This window comes from Ochlerotatus camptorhynchus, unplaced genomic scaffold (assembly GCF_037179485.1).
Source record: "Ochlerotatus camptorhynchus isolate MF236.1 unplaced genomic scaffold, CSIRO-AGI_Acam_v1.1 ptg000323l, whole genome shotgun sequence".
In the NCBI taxonomy this organism is placed as follows: Eukaryota; Metazoa; Arthropoda; class Insecta; order Diptera; family Culicidae; genus Ochlerotatus; species Ochlerotatus camptorhynchus.
The window spans coordinates 1,011,842-1,036,632 of NW_027040811.1; the positions used below are offsets into that span (position 1 = coordinate 1,011,842).

Below are 24,791 nucleotides of genomic sequence, written 5' to 3' on the forward strand. Positions count from 1 at the left end.
AAAGTTACAGTTTAAAAAAACAATTCCAACCATATTTTCTGCTGTTTTTTTACCCACATAAAACTCAATTTTTGAAATGCTGCGTAATGGAAATTTGAACTTTTTGGGCACACCGTGTCAATACTTTTCAACTTTTGGATGATTTTAGCAATGCTAACAAGTTATTTGCTTTATTTAATTTAATTAAACATGTAATTTATAACCATTCTAGTACTTTAAATAAATTCCAGATTATCATTCTGACCTATTTTTACGGGAGATTGGCCCATCACTTTGATTTCAATAGAATTATGTTAAAAAGAGGATTGTTTGGAGCATTCCAGATTTTTCCAGATTTTATATTTTACCTGATTCAGATTTTTCTGAAAATGATCTGGCAACGCTGTTTGTGAGTCAGATTCTGCTGAAAGGAAAAAAAACCATGGATACCTCCGTAAACCTCCGGCAAGAGCAACTGATGGACCTGGTGGACGCAAAATCAACCCTTAGTGGGTCCGGTAGTGATGAAGCAGATGCAGTTGGATTTAACGAATCGAAACCGGTCGAGACCCTGCCTGTTGGGCCGATTCCGAAACGGAAGCGATCCGTGTTTCTAAACACACCTACTGCTTCGAACGCTAAGCTGTACTCTATGAATGGGGCGAAACGTGGCAAGGTGTTAATATTCAATCATGAAACTTTCGATCAATATGATCGTTATCCGGCCCGACCCGGTACGGACAAAGACGTAGAAAGATTATACCATGTTTTGCCTCTACTTGGATTCCAAAAGGAGGATATTGAAGTGTACAACAACAAGGGCTGCACCGAAATCAACCGGATTGCGGTAAAACGTGAGTAGTGAATCGGTTATATGATGATCGGATTACTGTGATCGGTTTAATTTGCAGTGGAAAACGACGTTGATCTGGAAAAATCCGATTGCTTAGTGGTGGTGATACTGACACGCGGTGAAGAGAATAACATGTTGATGGCCAGAGATGACCAGTATAGTTTGTACAAGTTTATTGAAAATTTCGCTCCCACTACCTTGAAATCGATGGCTGGAAAACCGAAACTGTTCATAATCCAAGCAGGTTGTGGCAAAAAGGCGGAGATTATCACGTATCCGGAATTTCCCGATCTGGTTGTTATCATGAGTTCCTCCTACGGTAAGCTTTGTTTGAAAGAGAGAGAAACGATTCGAATCGTGCACCTTAGTACTCTAAGGAAGCCTTATGCTTGTTCAGACTACAGAGTTATAAAACATGTTACAAGGGTGTTATAATAATTATCAACAAGAAAACTGTCATCAAGATACGCTTGTAACATGTTATAACTCCATAGCGTGAAATTTCAAAAGCACAAATGTCAGCTTTCACCAAACATACAAAAAATATGAAATTGCTACTGTGCAGTTCCAGGCCAAAGAGCAAGCAAAAATGAATTTTTTACTCGACCTTCTCCGATTTGCATGACACTTTGTACAGTGGTTTGTTATGGGGAATCTTTCGATGTTTTGCCAAAACTCGGCAATTTTGAATAATGAAATAACGTCTTTAACGGTTTTCAATACATTGTAGCACGAAAACATCACTAAAATACCCCGTACAGACTATGCCTTATCTCATGTAATATAGGCTGTCTTACTATGAGCACTCATACATAGGTTTTCCAGTGAAAACTAGATGTATGAGTGCTCATTGCAAGACAGCCTATATTACATGATATAAGCCATACATGATATAAGCCATAGTCTGTACGGGGTATAAGGGGAGTTACCTCTATGATATAAGTCTTTTTTATCGAAATGACGTCAGATACAAAGTTGTAGAGCAACAAGTGTTCCTGAAAAAAAAAATACGTGGTAGTTTTTGTTTAGTAATTCTGTGTAAAAATCCATAAAAAGTGTTAAATAGTCATATATTATGAAATGTCCATGTTAAGTTTTTATAATATTTTATAAAAATCTAATTCATTTTTCATGAGCATCATGAGTCTGTCTGTCTGTCTGTCTGTCTGTCTGTCTGTCTGTCTGTCTGTCTGTCTGTCTGTCTGTCTGTCTGTCTGTCTGTCTGTCTGTCTGTCTGTCTGTCTGTCTGTCTGTCTGTCTGTCTGTCTGTCTGTCTGTCTGTCTGTCTGTCTGTCTGTCTGTCTGTCTGTCTGTCTGTCTGTCTGTCTGTCTGTCTGTCTGTCTGTCTGTCTGTCTGTCTGTCTGTCTGTCTGTCTGTCTGTCTGTCTGTCTGTCTGTCTGTCTGTCTGTCTGTCTGTCTGTCTGTCTGTCTGTCTGTCTGTCTGTCTGTCTGTCTGTCTGTCTGTCTGTCTGTCTGTCTGTCTGTCTGTCTGTCTGTCTGTCTGTCTGTCTGTCTGTCTGTCTGTCTGTCTGTCTGTCTGTCTGTCTGTCTGTCTGTCTGTCTGTCTGTCTGTCTGTCTGTCTGTCTGTCTGTCTGTCTGTCTGTCTGTCTGTCTGTCTGTCTGTCTGTCTGTCTGTCTGTCTGTCTGTCTGTCTGTCTGTCTGTCTGTCTGTCTGTCTGTCTGTCTGTCTGTCTGTCTGTCTGTCTGTCTGTCTGTCTGTCTGTCTGTCTGTCTGTCTGTCTGTCTGTCTGTCTGTCTGTCTGTCTGTCTGTCTGTCTGTCTGTCTGTCTGTCTGTCTGTCTGTCTGTCTGTCTGTCTGTCTGTCTGTCTGTCTGTCTGTCTGTCTGTCTGTCTGTCTGTCTGTCTGTCTGTCTGTCTGTCTGTCTGTCTGTCTGTCTGTCTGTCTGTCTGTCTGTCTGTCTGTCTGTCTGTCTGTCTGTCTGTCTGTCTGTCTGTCTGTCTGTCTGTCTGTCTGTCTGTCTGTCTGTCTGTCTGTCTGTCTGTCTGTCTGTCTGTCTGTCTGTCTGTCTGTCTGTCTGTCTGTCTGTCTGTCTGTCTGTCTGTCTGTCTGTCTGTCTGTCTGTCTGTCTGTCTGTCTGTCTGTCTGTCTGTCTGTCTGTCTGTCTGTCTGTCTGTCTGTCTGTCTGTCTGTCTGTCTGTCTGTCTGTCTGTCTGTCTGTCTGTCTGTCTGTCTGTCTGTCTGTCTGTCTGTCTGTCTGTCTGTCTGTCTGTCTGTCTGTCTGTCTGTCTGTCTGTCTGTCTGTCTGTCTGTCTGTCTGTCTGTCTGTCTGTCTGTCTGTCTGTCTGTCTGTCTGTCTGTCTGTCTGTCTGTCTGTCTGTCTGTCTGTCTGTCTGTCTGTCTGTCTGTCTGTCTGTCTGTCTGTCTGTCTGTCTGTCTGTCTGTCTGTCTGTCTGTCTGTCTGTCTGTCTGTCTGTCTGTCTGTCTGTCTGTCTGTCTGTCTGTCTGTCTGTCTGTCTGTCTGTCTGTCTGTCTGTCTGTCTGTCTGTCTGTCTGTCTGTCTGTCTGTCTGTCTGTCTGTCTGTCTGTCTGTCTGTCTGTCTGTCTGTCTGTCTGTCTGTCTGTCTGTCTGTCTGTCTGTCTGTCTGTCTGTCTGTCTGTCTGTCTGTCTGTCTGTCTGTCTGTCTGTCTGTCTGTCTGTCTGTCTGTCTGTCTGTCTGTCTGTCTGTCTGTCTGTCTGTCTGTCTGTCTGTCTGTCTGTCTGTCTGTCTGTCTGTCTGTCTGTCTGTCTGTCTGTCTGTCTGTCTGTCTGTCTGTCTGTCTGTCTGTCTGTCTGTCTGTCTGTCTGTCTGTCTGTCTGTCTGTCTGTCTGTCTGTCTGTCTGTCTGTCTGTCTGTCTGTCTGTCTGTCTGTCTGTCTGTCTGTCTGTCTGTCTGTCTGTCTGTCTGTCTGTCTGTCTGTCTGTCTGTCTGTCTGTCTGTCTGTCTGTCTGTCTGTCTGTCTGTCTGTCTGTCTGTCTGTCTGTCTGTCTGTCTGTCTGTCTGTCTGTCTGTCTGTCTGTCTGTCTGTCTGTCTGTCTGTCTGTCTGTCTGTCTGTCTGTCTGTCTGTCTGTCTGTCTGTCTGTCTGTCTGTCTGTCTGTCTGTCTGTCTGTCTGTCTGTCTGTCTGTCTGTCTGTCTGTCTGTCTGTCTGTCTGTCTGTCTGTCTGTCTGTCTGTCTGTCTGTCTGTCTGTCTGTCTGTCTGTCTGTCTGTCTGTCTGTTTTTATGCAGGGGTTTTTGGGGCAGAGAAAGGTTCTTATGATGGTTCGAGACGCCTCCCTCCTCTGTAAAGGGGGGCTACCATACAAATGAAACAAACATTTTGAGATATTTAAGTATTTAACACTTTTTTAACTTTTATATCTAAATCATTTAAAAAAAAATTACCGTGTATATTTTCCCTAAAAGTACTTCATTTGTTTCTACAACTTTGTCTTTGGCGTCATTTCGTTAAGAATACCTCATGTTTTATATTGAAATTTATTTAAAAAAAACCGTGGATGCCATTTTGAAAAAAAAAAAATACAAGATCCAAAATGGCCGCATTATAGCAACAAATTGAATGCTTGCCCATAACTCACTCAGGGAGCCAGTATGAACTGTCAAACGGAAGCCAACCAATCAGAAGCAACAACTGCAGCTACTGTTCTTATCTATCGTCAAGCATTGTACTCTCATAAAACTGATCCATACTTTTTCATAACAAATTCTAAATTTTAAGCTCAAAGGCAAAAACCAACAACCTCAGTGATGAAAGTATAAAAACCAGCATAGTTTGTATGACTCTGCTGGGTTTTCATTCGCACTAAAACATGCTTTGGCGAAACATGTATGTAGACAAACAAACAAACTGCAAAGTTTCATGCAAATCAAAGAAGGTTGAGTTTAATCGTTTCGTCATTTGGCGTGAAGTGGCTCTACTCCGTGTAGCAATTTCCTTATCCTTTATCCAGCTTTCCATGCTCGGTAATGGCGGCCTGTTTGTATGAATAAATGTATCCTTCACTGTACTTTTTGACACTAACTGGAGGGCGTATGTTGTTCCATTTTCTTCTGTTCCTGGGAGAGGGAAAGGGAGGGATCAAAATCCGAACATCCAGATAGTGTCAAAAAGCACAGTGAAGGATACATTTATTCATACAAACAGGCCGCCATTACCGAGCATGGAAAGCTGGATACACGGCCAACCAGAGCAACTCAGCGACTGAATTCAATTGACTCAGCGCGTTTTCTTTCCATACGAAATTCACTCATATTTTGGAAAAACCTGCAGTTACTCATAAGCTATCAGTAATTGCAGGTTTCGCCAAATATGCGTAAATTTCGTTTGGAAAGAAAATGCTCTGAGTCAATTGAATTCAGTCGCTGATTTGTTCTGGTTGGACATGCAGTATAAATCAAGCTTAACTTTTCAGGTCACTACTCATTCCGGAACGAACTTCTAGGAAGCTGGTTTATTCAGGACCTGTGCACTGTAATCGAAAGCTGTGATCTGGAAACGGATTCTATGTATGACATTCTGACGGAAACGAATGATGCCGTAGCCAAACGGATCAGCAATTCCGACGGAGAGTATGATAGGAAGAAACAGATTCCTAGCTTCTACTCCACCCTGACTAAGAAGCTGTACTTCAGACCATCAACATAAATGCAGCAGCGACGTTTGATAAGATGCTTGATTCTTCTGTGGATAGCAAAGGCGGAACAAAGTTTGACACCTCGCGTTCGATCAGACAGTGGAAATGGATTATATCATTTACCCCAAAAAAATTATTAATAAAACAACGAATTTACAATGATTTTTACTGTTGAATTTCGAGTGCATTAAAATTTATTGCTAAATTATTGTACGGGAGAAAAAATAGATTTGTTCGAGAAAAGTCACTTTTTTTATTGTTGAGATGCATAAGATAACAACCCCCCTTTTTACTGTAAATTTCTCAAATACCATGACCTGAAGAATATTTTTTTTTCAATCTAAAATAATTAGTCAAATCGAAGTTTTACGAGGGCGTACTTATTTTTTTTCGATGTTTTCAAGTACGCTTAACATAAAATTTAATAAAGCACATAAAACTAGGCCACTTAAAGAGAACTATTGAAATAAATTTCGATATTCAACAAGATTTTTATTCCATCAGTTTCTATTTTAATTATTTTGATAAGATCGGATTCATAAATCCTTTTCTATCTTGATTGATGTTTTCGTAGTGGATTTAGCCAGCGGCTAGGGGAAATGGCTCGGAAAGGGTTTTTATTGTTGCTAAATAGCTTTTATTGTAGCTTTCGTCATACCGTGGACTCCCGCTAATCTGAACGACACCTTATTCATATTAACGGGATTAATTTTTTATTTGAACTTCTAGTAACCCTATCAGCGTGTTTCTGCATGGTAGCCTTATTTGCTGTTTTGTTTTGATTCTGCGTTCCGTTTTACAATGTTCCATTTCGCTTTACTCCGTTCCATGAGCAAAATGACGTTTAGGCAATTTTTAGTTTGCACGCCGTGCAGATAAGCGGGGTTCAAATTAAAAAGTGTTCAGATTAAAACCGGTCATATTACCGGTACCGTGGGGGTCCACGGTACAAACTTTTGCAGTAAATCAATCTTGAAGAACTTCGAGAATACAAACTTCAGAACCTTCGCCAGGCTGGGCCAACTAAACATATTCTAGTCTTAAAACTTAAAATGTTACTTGGGGCTGGTAGTCTTTTGTTATCATATGACTCGGGGAGGCGTGAGGTAGGAACTTGTGAGTACCAGAGCTAGGTATTCCGCTCCTTCCAGGTTGTAAATTCACCATTTTGTAGCCCTGTTGGACCTTTTGTCCATTTGACATTTGGTTGGTCATCCCGCACACCAATCTTGGGTCATCTTTTTTGACAGTGTGCCGGTCGTAGAGCAAGCTGCGATTGTTTGTAAAATACCCATCCCGACAACCCGGTATTTCTGACACCTTGAATGTTTTGGTTTGAAATCGAAAGAATAAATCGGATTAAGGATGACGTGGGAAGTGGCGGGTGTGCGAAATGTTGGTATTTCATGTTCATAGGATGATAAAAGTCCTGTGTTTTAGGGTTTTATAATGCCCTCAAAGGTAGCCTAGAAAGCAAAGGTCTATCAGCGACTGAAAAGAGTTGGAACCGGTGGGGAACATTATTGGAGACCGACTATAGCGGATGATGAATAGACTTCTGCAGTTTTTTTTTACGTAGGACTACGTCTTTGATTTCTATATGGGGGTACACTTTGTGAAAACCGAAAATGGAACATGTAACAAATTAAGAAAGATTTTGAACGTTAATAACTCAGCTGTCCCTGGTCCAATTTCATCGCTACGCATCGATAACAATGTTTACGAATGTTGATTTTCAACAAGAAACTATTGAAAAACTGGTAACTGTCCAGCATTGATCAAAAGCGTCGAATTAACTGACAAATCCACCAATTACCTACATGCATATGCTGCTTCCTCAGCACAGTCGTCAGAGAGTAGTAAGTAGACGAAACAAGTCGTAGTGGCATTCGCCTCCGATCCTCGGGCGCGTGCGAATAGGAAGTATGGAATTGTGTAATATTTTGCACACTCATCGCCATACTCAGAACCACACGCTCCCAACGACCACACCACTGTGTGGTGGTGTTCGGTCGTCGAAATTAGTAGCAGCAGTAGCAGTGCTTTCGGCGTGTGGCGTTGAAAATTGTTCTCCAGTAACAACGAAAGGCTGCCTGTAAGCAGCGAGCTGCAGAACCCACATAAGCAACCATCAAAGGAGGAAGAAGCTGCACCGCTTCGCTATGGATCGGAATCAGTAGCTCTTCGTGAGTCGCTGCGTGTCACCCTCGCTCCAAACGACATACAGCTCGACAGCCTCATCCGTGTTGAACACCCAGCTCAAAACGGTCCTTTTCAGGGCCACCAAAAATTTGTTAAAGAGTATTATTTGGTCATTGGTCAAGGACAAAATGATCAATATGTATGGCATCGAAAGGAACAGGATTCTTCGGAATACTATACAAAGCACGACTATCGGAATTAGGATCGGAATGAACAATACAACGTACACAATTCTTAACATATTTCTCCACTTCAGCTTTCATGTTCGGAAACCAATAATGCATCTGAATCTGTGTGTGGGTCTTTGTAATTCCCATATGGCCTAACTTCTCATGCACACTGCGTAGAACATGTGTCTTCATTTCTTTTGGTACATAAAACTGAAGTTTTCCAATTCTACTACTGCGATACACCAATCCATCCTCAAGAGTGAAATGCTTAACGGGTCCATTCTCTAACCTTTCCCTTAGCTCGATAATATCTTTATCACGGCCCTGCGTTACTTGAAGTTGAACATCGAGATCATCTGAGTTGACTGCAGAAATCACTTGGTCAGAGTTATCATAAGTTACAATGCTGGCAGAGGGAAGCCGACTCAAAGCATCCACATGGTTCATAAGCTTACCATTGCGATGCTGAATGGTGTAATGATAGTTTTCCAACTCCATTGCCCATCTTCCAATTCTAGCATTAACACTCTTCTTGTTCAAAGTCATCGTGAGCGAGTTACAATCTGTTATGATGCGGAATGGAATGCCTTCCAAATAAATGCGGAATTTTCTTAGCGAGTAGATGATTGCTAAGGTCTCGACCCAAGTAACAATTTCCAGTTGAAGAAACGCTTTCGTTTTGATTTTGTTCAGCTGCATGTTGAATAATAATTGCACAATGTGTTCACCACAACTTTTATAAAACCCTTGTTTACACTCGTTTGGAGAACCTATACAACTGCAACACAAAGGTGTTGTCTAACGTATTCAGTAAAACGTTTGCCCAAAATCAATTTCTTGTTGAAGAAACGCTTCCATTGCGATTTTATTCAACTGCATGCTGAATAATAACTGTACAATTTGTTTATTACAACTGCTGTAAAACTCTTGTTTACACTGGTTTGGAGAACCTGTTCAACTACAGCATTATATGTATACGCGGTATAGGAGTAGAAGCAACTTTTATACAACGTTTATAGATACATATTTAAACTCAAGCTTTATTATTTTGGTGAAAGCTCTTATACAACGTTTGTAGACACTTCTTGACAGCTGCTTTGAAATTTAGTAGAGAGTGAACCTGAGAGGCGTTTGTTGCACTCTTTTATGACTCCTAAATAATCATTGTACAGCAAGCGGTGAAAAGCGTTTATAGCACTTTTTAATGACTCCTTAATAACCGTTGTGTAAGTACTCACAATATTCACAGATTAAAATTAATTTAACAATTGTCGTGGTACGCCAAAATAATTGCTTGTACAGTTTTTATTAATTTAATTTATTTGAGCACATTGAGAAAATATGTAATTATGCCATAATTCACATTCTGTGATCATGGAGGAAGTAGTAACAAGCATCGGTTTAATCTTTGATTGATATTCTTTCAATTAATCTCTCTAATAATTAGTTGAGAGAATTTATCTAGAAATGTTATCGTTGATTATATGATATATGTCTTAAATTAATGTTTGCATTTATTAATAAACACCTATATATATAATTTACCTCTACTCCACCGAGGGTTTCTCGAAGCAAGATTCGAACTCATGATCCCGGATTGCCAGCCGCTTCTGTTTCCATCTGCTCTATTCTTGAATACATATTTTGATCATATGAGAGAAGTATATGAAGCTCATCTTGAGTGACTTCTCTTGCAGTCGAATAATCATTGCCTTATGGTCATATAAACGTGCCTATCACTTGTGCTATTTTTAGCAACAAAATTGTGGTTGGTGGTTGGTCGAACGTAAACAATCATTTAAGAGTGCTCCAAGCAGCTTTTGAAGCTTTTAACCAAATGACAATACAACTACATTCTTGTTCAACTCTGGAAGCTATTATTCAACGTTTGATCAACTCAGGTGTTTTATAAGAGCTCCCAATGGTTTGTTTTGATGCGTTTATTCCACATCCTATATGGCTCCTGTCAAACAGTTTAACCGAACGTAAACAATCATTTAAGAGTGCTCCAAGCAGCTTTTGAAGCGTTTAACCAAAAAGGCAATACAACTACATTCTTGTACAACTCTGGAAGCTATTATTCAACGTTTGATCAACTCAGGTGTTTTATAAGAGCTCCCAATGGTTTGTTTTGATGCGTTTATTCCACATCCTATATGGCTCCTGTCAAACAGTTTAACCGTATGTAAACAATCATTTAAGAGTGCTCCAAGCAGCTTTTGAAGCTTTTAACCAAATGGCAATACAACTACATTCTTGTTCAACTCTGGAAGCTATTATTCAACGTTTGATCAACTCAGGTGTTTTATAAGTGCTCCCAATGGTTTGTTTTGATGCGTTTATTCCACATCCTATATGGCTCCTGTCAAACAGTTTAACCGAACGTAAACAATCATTTAAGAGTGCTCCAAGCAGCTTTTGAAGCTTCTAACCAAAAAGGCAATACAACTACATTCTTGTACAACTCTGGAAGCTATTATTCAACGTTTGATCAACTCAGGTGTTTTATAAGAGCTCCCAATGGTTTGTTTTGATGCGTTTATTCCACATCCTGTATGGCTCCTGTCAAACAGTTTAACCGAACGTAAACAATCATTTAAGAGTGCTCCAAGCAGCTTTTGAAGCGTTTAACCAAAAAGGCAATACAACTACATTCTTGTACAACTCTGGAAGCTATTATTCAACGTTTGATCAACTCAGGTGTTTTATAAGAGCTCCCAATGGTTTGTTTTGATGCGTTTATTCCACGTTCTGTATAGCTCTTGTGAATCAGTTTAACTAAGGTGCTATAAAAGTTATCGTAGGTCTTATAAAGCATATAGTTAAACCGAACGTAAACAATCATTTAAGAGTGCTCCAACAGCTTTTAAAACTTTTAATCAAATGGCAATACAACTACATTCTTGTTCAACTCTGGAAGCTATTATTCAACGTTTGATCAACTCAGGTGTTTTAAAAGAGCTCTCAATTGTTTGTTGGGGAGCTCAAAGCTGTGATAACGTGATTCAGCAGCAGTTGTTCGCTTGGAGAAATAACCGATTGGATGGAACTTCGCATCGTGCTGCTTTTGCATCAATATTCCCCCGAAACCTGCACTACTCGCATCACAATGTAGCTCTGTTTCTCGCTTTGGATTATAAAGCGCTAGTACAAGAGAAGTAATCAGCTTGCTGCGTAAGGTTTCAAAAGCATCTTTACATTTCTCATCGAACTTAAACTTCACGCCAGGGTTCGTCAAAGCACGTAGTGGCATGGCAATCGTTGAAAATGATGGGACAAACCTTCGGAAATAGGAAAATAGTCCTAAGCATTTACTTAATTGTTTTGCGTCACATGGTAGAGGCAGGTTTTCAATTGCAGTCAAGTGAACATTGTTTGACCTGATGCTGCGTTCACTCACAGTGAATCCCAATAACTCGATCTCCGTAAAACAGAATTGGCACTTCTGAAACTTGATCTCTAGTCTAAACCCTGCCAATGTTCTGAGGACTTGTTGCAAAATATCAACATGTTCTTGAATCGTAGTTGTTGCAATTGTGATATCGTCCAGATAGACTGTGATAGTTCCTTCTTTGATGAATGGTGCCAAGACGAAATTGATAAATCGCTGAAACACTGCCGGAGCGTTACGTAATCCAAACGGCATTTTCAAATATTCATACTGCCCATTTGGCGTCACGAAAGCTGTATACGGAATGGTGTCTTTAGCCACATTAACCTGATGAAAATCATTTTTGAGATCCAGCACGGTAAAATACTTCTTCCCCTCAACACGCTCTAGACAGTCATCTATCAAAGGCATTGGGTAGCTGTCGCGTACAGTCAACTTGTTCAACGCACGGTTGTCCACACACATCCGCTTTTCGCCAGACTTCTTCGTTCTTAAAACAATCGGAAACGCGTAGGGCGAGTCACTAGGCCATATAATGTTTTCACTCAATAACTCCTCGACTATACGATCCACTGCAAGTTTGTCGGAATATGAAAGTCTCCGTGGAGCAAAATTAATTGGGATGTTCCTATGTTCCTAAATTGGGATATTCTGAAGGTCAAGATAGTCTTCCTGGATGATTTTCAAAATCTTACTCCGATTATCAACACTCAATTCTGGATTTATCGCATAATCACAATCACTATCATTCAGGTCAATACAAAATACATCAGGTACGGGATAACAATGGGACATTGGAACAGGTATTCTTCCTTCGAGCGGAACAGGATTTGACAGAACGGAATTATTTAGCACATTAACATTGGAAATATCGGAATGAACGGAACTGAACTGAACGGAATCAATCGAAGCCAGCTGCTTTGACATTGTCGGAACAAGCGGAACAACAACCTGAGGTACCAAATTAGGCATATTAGAGATCACTGAAGCCGGTGAATGGTCACACTGATTACATGTTATAATAGGTTCTGAATGCGCATCATTTGAATAATCAAACACACAATGTAGCACTTTTCCAGAAATTTTTATTCGATTTGGGTCGGATCCAATTTCAAGTTCAATGTTAGATTTCATGTCAATTAAATCAATAAATCTTGTGTCGTACAGGGTGATGCCGACTTCTTTCAAAAAATTCCGACCCAGAAGTAAAGGAACACAAAGGTAGTTATCTGGTACTACATGTACCTTTAAGCAAATTTTACGATCATGGAAGGAGATATATGCTCTGATTATTCCGTAGGTGCATAGTGGGTAGTTACCTATGCTTTTGTATCCAGACTCCACCTTTTCTCTCGGACCCATCGATTGTGGGACCACTGATCTCCGCACGAAACTAATTGGACTACCCGTGTCGAACATAGAAAGTACAGTACTACATAAGCATAGAGGTAACTCTAAGACCACTGGGTCCCGAAGAAAATCATTATTATTTTTGGCTCACTCAGTACCAGAACAACGGTCCCAAGCAGTCCCAAGCTATTTCACTCACCCCTGTATGTTCTGCATGAATTCACACACCCCTGATGTTATCTGTCAAACTTTCATAGCGAATCAAAACAAACATAGTGTAGTAATAGAATTTCAACTAGAATAGGGTACGTTAATCGTTTGCTTGGGACGAAAAGGCTACTAAAGTGGTGAGCCAATTTAAAATCGTTAGTTTCGTATTGATTGTTGACATAAGTGTGTGTTACTGTCAATTGAGAAAGCAATACTTACAATATTCAGCTCCGAAAGAGCAGCTCCCAGCTCGCCAGCGCCAGCAGATGAACGATCACCATTGGCATTCTGACGAAATTCATCCGCCAAGGCCACCTGGCTGTTGTTACGTGGGGACGGCTTAGGGCACTCCTTAAGCTGGTGTTGAGTCGAGCCGCAACGGAAGCAGGAGCCCTCTGCTCGACGTGGCTCCTTACAGGCCGCAGACAAATGACCGATGCCTGAACAATTGTAACAACGCAGCAAATCCGGTTTGGATGCAGCAGGCTTCATCTTCTGCCTCGCTGGCAGGGACAGGGTCGTTGTTGGGTACATTTTTCGCAGCTGAACGTACCGGCGTGAAAGCTGCTTCAGATGGGCCAGATCCTTGGCCGGATAAAGCACTGCGATACTAGCTGAACGGTCCTGGAAACCATCGATGATAAACTGCACGGTTTGATTCTCATCGATGTTCGCTCTGGAGGCAATTTCTTGCATCCTAAGTATGTAAGCAGCAACTGACATCTGGAGAGCGTCGTAGGTCGTCTTTCGCAGCTTATCCACAATCTCAGCCACTGTGTAGGTATGGCCAAAGTTGTCCAGGAAGCTAGTACGAAACTCGGTGTAGTTCTTTGATTTGTCAACCCGAAGAAACCATTCCGCCTCGGTTCCTGGTTCCATCAGACGCCGAATACATTTGAATTTGAAGCCATCATTACCACCCAGAGATCCGCACGCAGACTCAAAATCACTAAGCCATCTATTTGCGTCACATGTATCACCTCCAGAAAACCGCGCAACGGAATTCATGACGTCCTGAATCGTAGGTGGTTTTCCTTGAGTTTGTTCGATGTCCTCCAGCTCACGACGCAAATTGGCGATCATTTTACGTTTCTGCAACATTCTCAACTCCAAATCCAGCGGATCCTCGTGTCCTGAAGATGAACCATCGCCATCGCCGTCGCCGTCGTCTTCATCGTCGTTCGGCGCTCCGCCCTGGGCTCCAATATGGCTTTTGTACAACGATAGCAGAAGCCGCACAGTTGCTGAAGGAGGGAAATCAATTTGGTTTTCCCGCAGCCACTCCATCAAATCTGCCTTATTCATACGGTTCATAATTGCAAACTTTCAGCTGCTTCCTGGATGAACTATCCCACTTCTGATTTACTGTAAGGATTTCCGAATGAAAAAACCACGACGCGTACTCAACGGTGTTACTGTTGAGATTATTTAACCTAGATTTTGTAACATATTAATTAAATGTTTGTTTGTTAGTAGGTTAGTAAAGTAAATAATTATAAATGTTAGTAAATGTTAATGCTAAAAATTGATAAATACTCCGGAGTAGCTAATAATAAGGACATAATTTGTTAACACACTTCACACCACAACACACACTACACAACAGTATGAAGTGAGCCAAAAAGGGAAAACAAGAGTTGCCACAGATACCGGGACTGGACACGTCAAAAAGGGAACATGAACAAAGGGTATGGAAAAAGGAGGGTCAAGCTACCGGGTAATAACTTGATAAGCGTCTTTCTTATCCAGAGCTTCGAAGCGTTAAGTTTGCTATCCTCCATAAAAATAAATCAGAGATAAAGAAGTTTATTTGAAATCACCGTTACCAAACTTGATTTGGAAGTGAAATAAGAATCAGGTATGGAGTAAAAGGACATAGCACAAAACAGAATAAAGTTAAAAAAATACCCGGTAGCCCTCCTAATACCCACCCTGGGACGTTCTTTCCTTAGGACCCATTATTAATCGCCTGAATTGTCCAGCAAGTTATCCGCCATTCCGGCGTGCGATTGGACTCTAGCGCCGACGTCTGAAGGAGTGTGATCCGCCAATCCGGCGTACGATCCGTCCCTCTGGGATTCGGCGTAGGCATTACCCCGATCGTCAAGGTAAAGGCGACCTTCCCGCATTTCGTGCTTGCATCCGGCCGCATCGTGAGACACTACCCACATACACACACACACAGTAAGTCGAAATAAAAAGCTAATTAACAAGAGAGAAAGTGCTTTCAATTCCTTGATCGAACACCTACAGCCGACCCTGAAGGTTCCTCTTTCATGCTCGAGCTAAAGCCAGTGAAAAAGAGGTTGTTGTAGAACCCACCCTCAGTGATCCCCGTTGGCTAGACCAGGGATCGAGGGCTTAGCGAAGTGGTCCGTCTGACCGCTTTTAACAACGGTTAAAAATTTTATTCCGCACGCTTTACTTGCTTTTACACGAATGAAATCAAAACGGATCTAGATGAACCCATAAATGTGGTTTCAATTTTTAGAACGAAAATACACTGTCATAGAACATAGAACACAATCTGAACAGAAAATACACACTCAAACATAAAACACAATATCTGGATTAAAACTTGAAAATGGATTACACACTAATCATAATAGGCACATAATTATACTACAATTACATTATTTGTTTGCGTCTACAAATATCTTTTAATCAATTTTCTTCCACACTTACACCATAGAGGTAACTCTAAGACTAGAAGGTCCCGAAGAATCGTGCTCAACATTTTGGCTCAGCTCTGGTACTATCTTCAGTCCCAAGCTAATCGATGCACCCCTCGAAACATATGAAAATCCACGAACTCCCAATTTTATCTGTCAAACTTTCACAGCAAATCAAAACAAACATAGTGTAGAATTAGAATGTCGACTAGAATGGGGTACGTTACTCGATTTGCTTGGGACCAACAGGCTAGTCAAGTTGTGAGCCAATCGTTAGTTTCCACTGGATGCTAACACTATCTACCACAGAGGTATCATACTTATGTTTCGGCTACTTAAAGACAATCCATATCCGTCCAAATATAATCAGTTATTGAGCAATTAGTGTGCAAAGCTGTGCATGCCATGCAAGCAGCTGTCATTCCATAAAATTTCTTAAGGGAGCACAGTTTTTTTTCTTGTTTGGAAAAATCTTCAAACCCTGGTAAGGCTAGTTTAAGTTTATTAAACTCCATATGGTGAATGAGAACGACCCAAATTTGAGTTTAGTTTACTCATAATCGCCAAAAGTGCAGGAACTCAGCGGTGAGTAAATTTGCTTCATGTTTTTCTGTGGAAAACCTCAAAAATCTGCCGGAAAATGAGAAAAATTGACGAAAATTTTACACAGTCTCGGAGTAGTACCAACAGACTCTGAGTGAATCCAATCTATACTTTTCTCATATTCGGGAATTTGTGCCTGGAAAAACCTGGAAAAACATTAGGCAAATTTACTCATCACTGAGTTCCTTCCCCTAATGTGATTTATGAGTAGGCTAAACTCAAATTTGGGTCGGTTCTCATTCGCCGTGCATGTTAAGTTTTCCGAATGAAAGTCAATCTTCGATCGTACCGAGCGGATCTTATACTGATAAGCCGAAATGCAGATGAAATTGAAAAATGCCTTTTCTCAACTTCTCTGCCTCATTGCAGCTACTAAATTGTATCCCTTTTTCCTTTGCCAATGCCAGATAAAATCACTAGAATAACGATCCCTTTCTCAATTCTCTCCATTTCCGTCTTCTTCACAGGCGATTACACCATCTCCAGAATACTGGGAATTTATTGTATTCTGAAAGCCGTGGCCCTGGTACACTGCACCCTCTACATCCACTACAAAGCGTAAGTATGGATCGCTTCGTCCTCGTCCTCCTCCTGCAAACTTATCAATTCTTTCGATCTTTTCTCGTCAATTCCTCGCAAACCGAAACGAAGACTGGAGAGAGAAAGAGAGACAGAGCAAACATCCATCTCGCTTCGGTTTGGTCCATTTCCGGGTGGCAAAAAAAATAATGAAAGAAGCCAAATTTCCACAGCGTTTAACAGCTGTAACTTTTCATCCCCGCCCACCCGTCCGTCCGTCCCAGTCTTGAACGACTTGACTCATTAAACCGTTTCATTCCATTTTCAGAGTCGTCAGCATGGGAGGCTGCTCGCTGGCCATCACGATGGTACTCTACATGACCGAGGCCTTGTACTTCCGCTCGACGACGCTCAACTTTTACGTCATCTTTCCGTGCATCCTCAACTGTGAGTATTTATCTAATTGCAAGCAGACTTTGGTTGGGATTTTGGAAACCATGCGTCTCCATCAGAAGCACAAGTACCTTGCTTCAATTTGCCTATCCAAAAAATGCTCGGGAATGCGGAGCTGTGGAAGGAAGCAAGTGGCACAAATTGAAATAACTGCAATAATAATGGCATAGTTTTGTGTGCCAAAGTTGTAGGTACCCTGCTCGGTGCAGCCTGCAGTGAACGCAAAGTTTAATAATCCAAGTTGATACCGGGCGAACACAGAGAGAGAGAGAGAAAGCACTAAGACTAAGACTGGCCGGGTAAAGGGGAAGCATCAGCAAGCGAAGGGATTATTAATTTCCACAGTTGGATGGCCTTTAGGAAATGTTCTTCCTTGTTTTTCCTGTTCCTGAATGCAATGTCTATCTACCTGACGACGACGACGACGATAAAAGAGTTTGATTGTGCTTCTGTCGTCGTTTGTTCTGCAAAACATAGGTTGGCCCATCTGTTGGCGCAATTCTTGATTACAGTTAAATTTTTTGTTTGCTTCCGATCACAGAATCACTCATTAATGAATGCACAGTTTTTTGACTGAGCCCAGAAAAAAATACCGGAAGAAGAGTAAAACAAAACATTCCCTGGGGGGAAAAAAAAAACACATTCCCAGAAAAATTTATTGCTTTTGAGAATGGTCCAATGAATGAACGAGTAACGAACCTCGAACAACGGCGACACAGCAGATAGCGGGATGGCACCGAAAAAGAGCGGGCGAATCCTGGATTGGTTCCAACTGGTGATATGGTGCAGCAGCAGATTCCGGTTGACCTACCTTCCTCTAGCCAATCCAGCCACCCACCGCACTCGTGTTATGTGGATTATAAATTTTAAATGTCCCTTGCTATCCCTGGTGTCGTCGGTCGTGACGCTTGGCACTGCCCACTCACATTCCGTGTCCTGCAGACTGCCCGACTGCCTGCCAGCCTATCTGACCAGAGCGGCCCAGCCTTATGGGAAGTCGAAGGTTTTTTTTTTGTGTGTAAATTAAGAAGTGTAATTAAACAACTGAAGTTTTTCAGAATGAACTATGTTTTATCGAGAGGAAAATCACAAATTTAATTGCACCTAAAAAAATTACTAGAGCGACTGTTTATGGTCATAGCACTGATTCCAATGGGGCTCGCAAATAGCCACATGCGTAAATCACCCGGCATAAAACACATGATGCTGGGGATGCGCTGGTTCTGATCAATTTCGGTATATTTGAGGGTGGAATAGCTCTAAATAAATAGCTTTAGAATATTATTTAGAATATAATTTATAATAAATTATAATTTAGAATTAGCGACCACATAACTGTTAAGGTACACAGGGGTAAGTTGAAACGGAACCCGTAACTATATGCGGAAGTGATTTATCACTGCGATTATTTTTAACAGTATAATATAAACTTAAACGCCAGCTATGGTAGTTACAAACAGCTTAGCGTGCTCCTCAGCTTTGTTTATTTAAATTTTATATTAAATCTACAAGACACATTTTTTTTTAATACTCCAAAAACTATACCGAGGCAAAACTGACCGATCCATTATAAAAATAGATTGCCTCGTAAGTAACGCTACTTGACCTTGTGCAATTTCTCCCAAGGCCGAGTCCGGTGAAATCTCCGGGAAAGATGGGGAGAGAAAGTTGTGGCTTCACCCGACTTTGAACGAAGGGCCAGCATCAGAATAATCTCTCGCATTGCCGATCTAGTTCGAAGAAGTTCGCGGGAAAATCGAACTTTCATTGAGTTCGGCCGAGGTGTGGCGTCCGGTGGAGGCGCCACGGAGGATCTTTTTTGCCGAGACCAGATGCAGGTTACGAAGCGGAAGCACGTCGTTTGGAGTAAAGAGGCTGAATTTATAACGAGACGACATATCAAAATTGGTTATTCCAATCGAGCAGAAGACCTGTCAAATGGAAAAGATGTCGCCTCTTTACCCAATTCAGTCTCTTTAGTTCGGAGAAATAAAACACCAACAAAACAAGGAACAATCGGAGACTCTTAAAAAGCACGCGCAATCGTTGTGAATCGTTTATTGGCATTAATAAAGTTCAAAGAGTATCAAACACAAGGTAACATTTTGTAGTGCGCGATCGCGTGCAAGAAACGGTGAATAATAGAGGGCTGCTCCATTGTATCGCCTAACACTGCTCCTCAACGTAATGCCCTCGGCTGGATTTATAAAGACACGACATGTCAAAATTGGAACAATCGATTTTCAGTCAAAGTCATAGGAAAAGTTATTCCAATCGAGTAGAAGACCTGTCAAATGGATAAGATGTCGCCTCTTTATCCAAGTCTCTTTACCTTCGGTCAGTCACCAGTCCAATCTTCTCAGCAAAGTGGTTGTGCTTCGCTGCCCCAAGCGGCTTCTTAAGGATATCTGCCTTCATTACTTCAGTGGGGGCAGTACTTCAGGTTTACCACACCAAGTCACGAATGAAGCAATGTTTAGTCTCTATGTGTTTAGACCACGGGGGCACCAATCACGAATTTCGGCGGAGCTCACATCAATGCGATGAATATAGTGGGTGAGGATGACTGCAACAGAATGCTCTTTCTAGCATTCAGCACTGTGATGCAAGTTTGAAAAAGTAAGCTGTTTTGTTCTGTCGTACCTCCGTCAGTTTTACCAACCTCTATGGTTTTACCTTTTTACCGCTGTCAGTATGCCCAAAAGTGTCAGATTGTTCAAAAATGTCAAAATTATGTGAGCTATGGTGCATCTATATGTGGTTGACAGGGATAGGGTCCCCCTGGTTTAGACCTCTTACTAATTCTCTCAGGCTGCACAAAGCTCAAACACCCTTGATTGTCTTCGTGCACCAAGGTAGGGTCCGTTTGCTTTTCACCGAGGAGCTTCGATTTGACAATTTCAGTCGTCAAATCTTCATCAGAGTGGCTCTCTAACGCTGTAACGAGCTCAACGTAGGAATCTGACAAACTGCGAAGTATCATCGCAATGTTCGTCGGTTGCTCCAGCTTCAAATCTGCGTTATCCACCTCGAACAAGTTAGCTTCCATGTCTCCTCCTTCCAAAAGGTTCAAATTACACAACTTCCGGAGAAGACTCACTCGAGAGGTGACTGTCACCTTCTCATGATAATTACAAAGCGCTTTCCAAAAATCTTTCGCGATAAACGCACCCTTCACGAGGCTATATTTACTGACTGTCCTCCGGCTTTGGCTTATCGACGACATACCAAGCTCTTCCCGGATCAGGAGCATCTATATTCTGAACTTCCATGGCTGCCAGTTTTCGTTGTTCAGTTTGGAGAATTGGCTCTCACACGAGACACACTTTTCCCGTCAGCACGAAAGCACCGGCCGAAGACGAGTCGAATCACGCACAAATTTTGCACGGGAACTTCCACCTGAGCCCTAATGTGATCTATGACGGCAAAGAGTCCAATAGTGAAGAAGAAGCATGCTATTTCTTCGCGATGCATTTCGAATCCATCTTCGAACCAGTGTCATCGTCCGACGTCGAGGCTCGTTACCTTCTACCACCCGAGGCCGAGAAAGCTGTGTCACACGGGCTGCTAGTCATGAAAAAAAGAGGGAGCCTCAAATCAATTGGTGTCGTGGTTGTCATTGTACTTGACTGACAGAACGCTGTACGTTAAACAAGGATCTTATGTTTCATCGTCATTTGCTAGCACGTCCGGTGTCCCGCAAGGAAGTTAGTTAATAAATAAATAAATAAATAAATAAATAAATCAATATTTATTAATAAATAAATAAATAAATAAATAAATAAATAAATAAATAAATAAATAAATAAATAAATAAATAAATAAATAAATAAATAAATAAATAAATAAATAAATAAATAAATAAATAAATGACTGACTGACTGACTGACTGACTGACTGACTGACTGACTGACTGACTGACTGACTGACTGACTGACTGACTGACTGACTGACTGACTGACTGACTGACTGACTGACTGACTGACTGACTGACTGACTGACTGACTGACTGACTGACTGACTGACTGACTGACTGACTGACTGACTGACTGACTGACTGACTGACTGACTGACTGACTGACTGACTGACTGACTGACTGACTGACTGACTGACTGACTGACTGACTGACTGACTGACTGACTGACTGACTGACTGACTGACTGACTGACTGACTGACTGACTGACTGACTGACTGACTGACTGACTGACTGACTGACTGACTGACTGACTGACTGACTGACTGACTAACTTACTTACTTACTTACTTACTTACTTACTTACTTACTTACTTACTTACTTACTTACTTACTTACTTACTTACTTACATACTTACTTACTTACTTACTTTCTTACTAACTAACTAACTAACTAACTAACTAAATAAATAAATAAATATCATTAAATTTTCTCATTTCTTGACTAGCCTATTGGTCCCAAGCAAATCGATAAACGTACCCCAATCTAGTATAAATTCCAGAATGCTTGTTTTGATTCGCTATGAAATTTTGACAGATAAAATGAGGGGTTGAAGGATTTTCCTATGTTTCGAGGGGTGTATCGATTAGCTTAGGACCGAAGATAGTACCAGAGCTGAGCCAAAAAGGGGAACTTCTGGTCTTAGAGTTACCTCTATAGTAAAACCGATTAGACGATGACACAAACACGATTGGGGAAGAATATCCACCTGGTGATTATCAGCCGAACGCGCTTGAGAGATTGGACAACTTTGGCAATAGATCGGGAAACCGATAAGGCGATGGCAGAAACAGGAACCGAGAGAGTACCCACAGCCAGGCCATCGGCTTGATCCAATCGATGGGTTAGACCTGGGACGGGACTTGACAATCGGGTAGCGATTTCGAGCCAATTTTCTGTCAAATCCGAGCCAGTTTCTGATTGGTCGATTTGACAGTAGCAATCGTGGAATAAAAAGGATAGAGGGATCGCATCAATCTGGCTGGCAGTGATGCCGGAATCAATGTTGACGTCAATGGCGTTGTTATTTGTTTATATTTGCAAAAGGAGAGTTGAAAAATTGAGTGCACTGCGTGTTTTAAGCGATGGATATTGTTATTTGTATATGGTTATTTTTATTGTGTTGAGCAAAAATGATGTTCAAGCTGCTAGACTGCGGTAGAAACTCCGGATAAAATCCAAATTTAAAATAGAAAAATATTTTACATTCCTGGCATCATTGGTCTACTCCTTCAAACACCACGCGCAACTTTCCGAAGGGCATTCTTCAAAAACATTAAGAAGAGTGAGAAGCTCGATTGTCACGTCCCGTCCCGGGGTTAGACGACTACGGAGCCAGAAACAGGCGAGGTTATCAGCCAGGTCGACCTCAACATCGGATAGCCGAATGCAGATAGACGAATGGAAAAATGACCCTCGCTATGGCTAGTTTTTGCACCTTGACGTTGGTGGGAGGGCTTAATCTCATGTCATAATGGAGCGTTGGAGACGGTAGGTTTATGGCTGGCATCTCTAGCTCATGGCTGCATTCGACCGGGTTGACCACTCCATACTGCTAGCTAAACTTGAAAAACTCGGTGTATCCTCGGGTTTAACTCGTTGGTTCAAGTCCTATCTGACCAATCGGGAACTTTGTGTTAGAATCGGATCAGAGCAATCGGACTATTTTACAAACAGCTCCGGTGTTCCTCAAGGTAGCAACTTGGGACCATTGCTATTCTCGATTTTTGTGAATGAGACCGAACTGATCCTCCCAACTGGTTGCCGATCGTTCTACGCGGATGATGTGAAGATCTATGTGATTGTTCGTAGCTTCGCCGATTGCTTGCGGCTTCAGCACCTAATCGATACTTTCGAAGAGTGGTGCTCAAAAAACTATCTCACGTTGAATGTACAAAAATGTAATATTATCTCATTTCATCGCAAGCTGAAACCAGTGGCATTCAACTATACGATAAATCACCAACTTCTGCAACGTGTGGACAATGTTCGTGACCTAGGAATCACGCTGGACTGCGCCTTAAAATTCAAGCTTCATTACTCGGGCATCGTTGCGAAAGCTAACAGGCAACTCGGGTTCATTTTCAAGATCGCTGACGAGTTTCGCGATCCTGCCTGTCTAAAAGCTCTATACTGCTCTCTAGTGCGATCGATCTTGGATTTCAGCTCGGTAGTATCAACAATCAATACGAAACTAACGATTTTAAATTGGCTCACCACTTTAGTAGCCTATTGGTCCCAAGCAAACGATTAACGTACCCTATTCTAGTTGAAATTCTATTACTACACTATGTTTGTTTTGATTCGCTATGAAAGTTTGACAGATAACATCAGGGGTGTGTGTATTCATGCAGAACATGCAGGGGTGAGTGAAATAGCTTGGGACTGCTTGGGACCGTTGTTCTGGTACTGAGTGAGTCAAAAATAATATTGATTTTCTTCGGGACCCAGTGGTCTTAGAGTTACCTCTATGGTAGTATGGTGCCCGTATCCAGCAGTTTGGATAGCGAGGATTGAATCTATTCAAAGGAAATTTGTTCGGTATGCCTTTTGTCACCTTCCTTGGAATGACCCTGTGAACCTTCCGCCGTACGAAGATCGTTGTCAACTCCTGGGTCTTGAAACACTAGAACATAGGCGGACGATTAGTCAGGCCGTGTTCGCAGCGAAAGTACTTATTGGTGATATCGACTCTCCAGGAATCTTGGCTGAATTCGAAACCTACGCACCCGAACGAGTTCTTCGGTCGAGGAGTTTCCTTCATCTTGGACCTCGTGCTGCGAACTACAGTTTGCATGACCCAATACGGTTCATGTCTGGGCGTTTCAACGAGTTTTACGAGTTTTTCGACTTCAACTGTGCAGCGGAAACCTTTCGTCACCGTATTCAACGCAGACTTCTGAGAAGGTGAGTAGCTGTCCATTTAATGAACACGTGAAGGATTGCGCTACCTGTTTATTTTTTGTTTCCGGTTCAACTGCATGACGAGGACTTCTACCTGATTCACGGACAACTCTATGCCATAGGAGGATAACTTTTTTTATGCTAGACTTGATTAATGTTCGTTGTAATTGTATTGTATTGTATTATTGTGATTCATGTATGTATTTCGAAAAGATATGGGGTTTTTACGCCTTTTTTAGACTTTTCCCCATCAGGCTTGATTTAGACACGTTAAGTCCGATGAAGAAAAACAAAATAAATAAAAATAAATAAATAAATAAATGTCATGTCATGGCAGTGTGCCGTCATGGGCGGGCGTTGTGGATTAGTGAGTCTTTCTACCAAAGTTCTAGCCGCTAGTGACAATACCACACCTGTAGCAACCGGTGAACACTAGTGTTTATTTCAGTTACCGTGGGGACGTAATTTGTGATTAGTCCCGGTCCCCTTTCAAATTGTATCATTATTTATGTACCGTCCTTATATTTGAAATGACGTTTCACATTCATCTAGTGATGGCCGATTTTCATTTGAATAATCGATTAATCGATTAACGAACCGAAAAGTAAAATATTTGTAATCGGTTATTGTCGTTCAAGTTGGACACCGGAAAACCCACACGCGACATTCGATTTTACCCTCGTTCTGTACGTAAAACATAACGTCGGACATAGTGCGCTGAATAGCGCATCATTGTGCGAATACAGCGCACTATGTCCGACGTTATGTTAAACGTACAGAACGAGTGTAAATTCAATTGGCGCGTGTGGGATTTTCCGGTTTTCAACTGAAACGATAATATATCATGCCGATATAAGCATTAACATCTCCA

At 41.5% G+C, this 24,791-nt stretch overlaps 2 protein-coding genes across 2 annotated transcripts in view; both read left to right on the forward strand.

Moving 5' to 3' along the window:
* LOC135707912 (uncharacterized) overlaps positions 1–24,791 on the forward strand; it is a 123,321-nt gene that overhangs the window by 95,839 nt on the left and 2,691 nt on the right. Inside the window, exons 3-4 of the mRNA XM_065229830.1 lie at positions 16,536–16,626; positions 16,916–17,034. Coding sequence (XP_065085902.1) covers positions 16,536–16,626; positions 16,916–17,034 — 210 coding nt within the window. The remainder of the gene's footprint in view (positions 1–16,535; positions 16,627–16,915; positions 17,035–24,791) is intronic.
* On the forward strand, positions 361–5,584 carry LOC135707949 (caspase-7-like). The gene is made up of 3 exons (XM_065229868.1): positions 361–833; positions 891–1,151; positions 5,249–5,584. Exons 1-3 carry the CDS (start codon positions 422–424, stop codon positions 5,479–5,481), a joined length of 906 nt encoding a protein of 301 aa, XP_065085940.1. The 5' UTR covers positions 361–421; the 3' UTR covers positions 5,482–5,584.

Coding starts and splice junctions, on each gene's coding strand:
- LOC135707949 (XM_065229868.1), top strand. CDS start 422: ATGGATACCTCCGTAAACCTCCGGCAAGAGCAACTGATGGACCTGGTG. Junction 834..890: donor CAACCGGATTGCGGTAAAAC/GTGAGTAGTGAA, acceptor TTTAATTTGCAG/TGGAAAACGACGTTGATCTG. Junction 1,152..5,248: donor TATCATGAGTTCCTCCTACG/GTAAGCTTTGTT, acceptor TTAACTTTTCAG/GTCACTACTCATTCCGGAAC.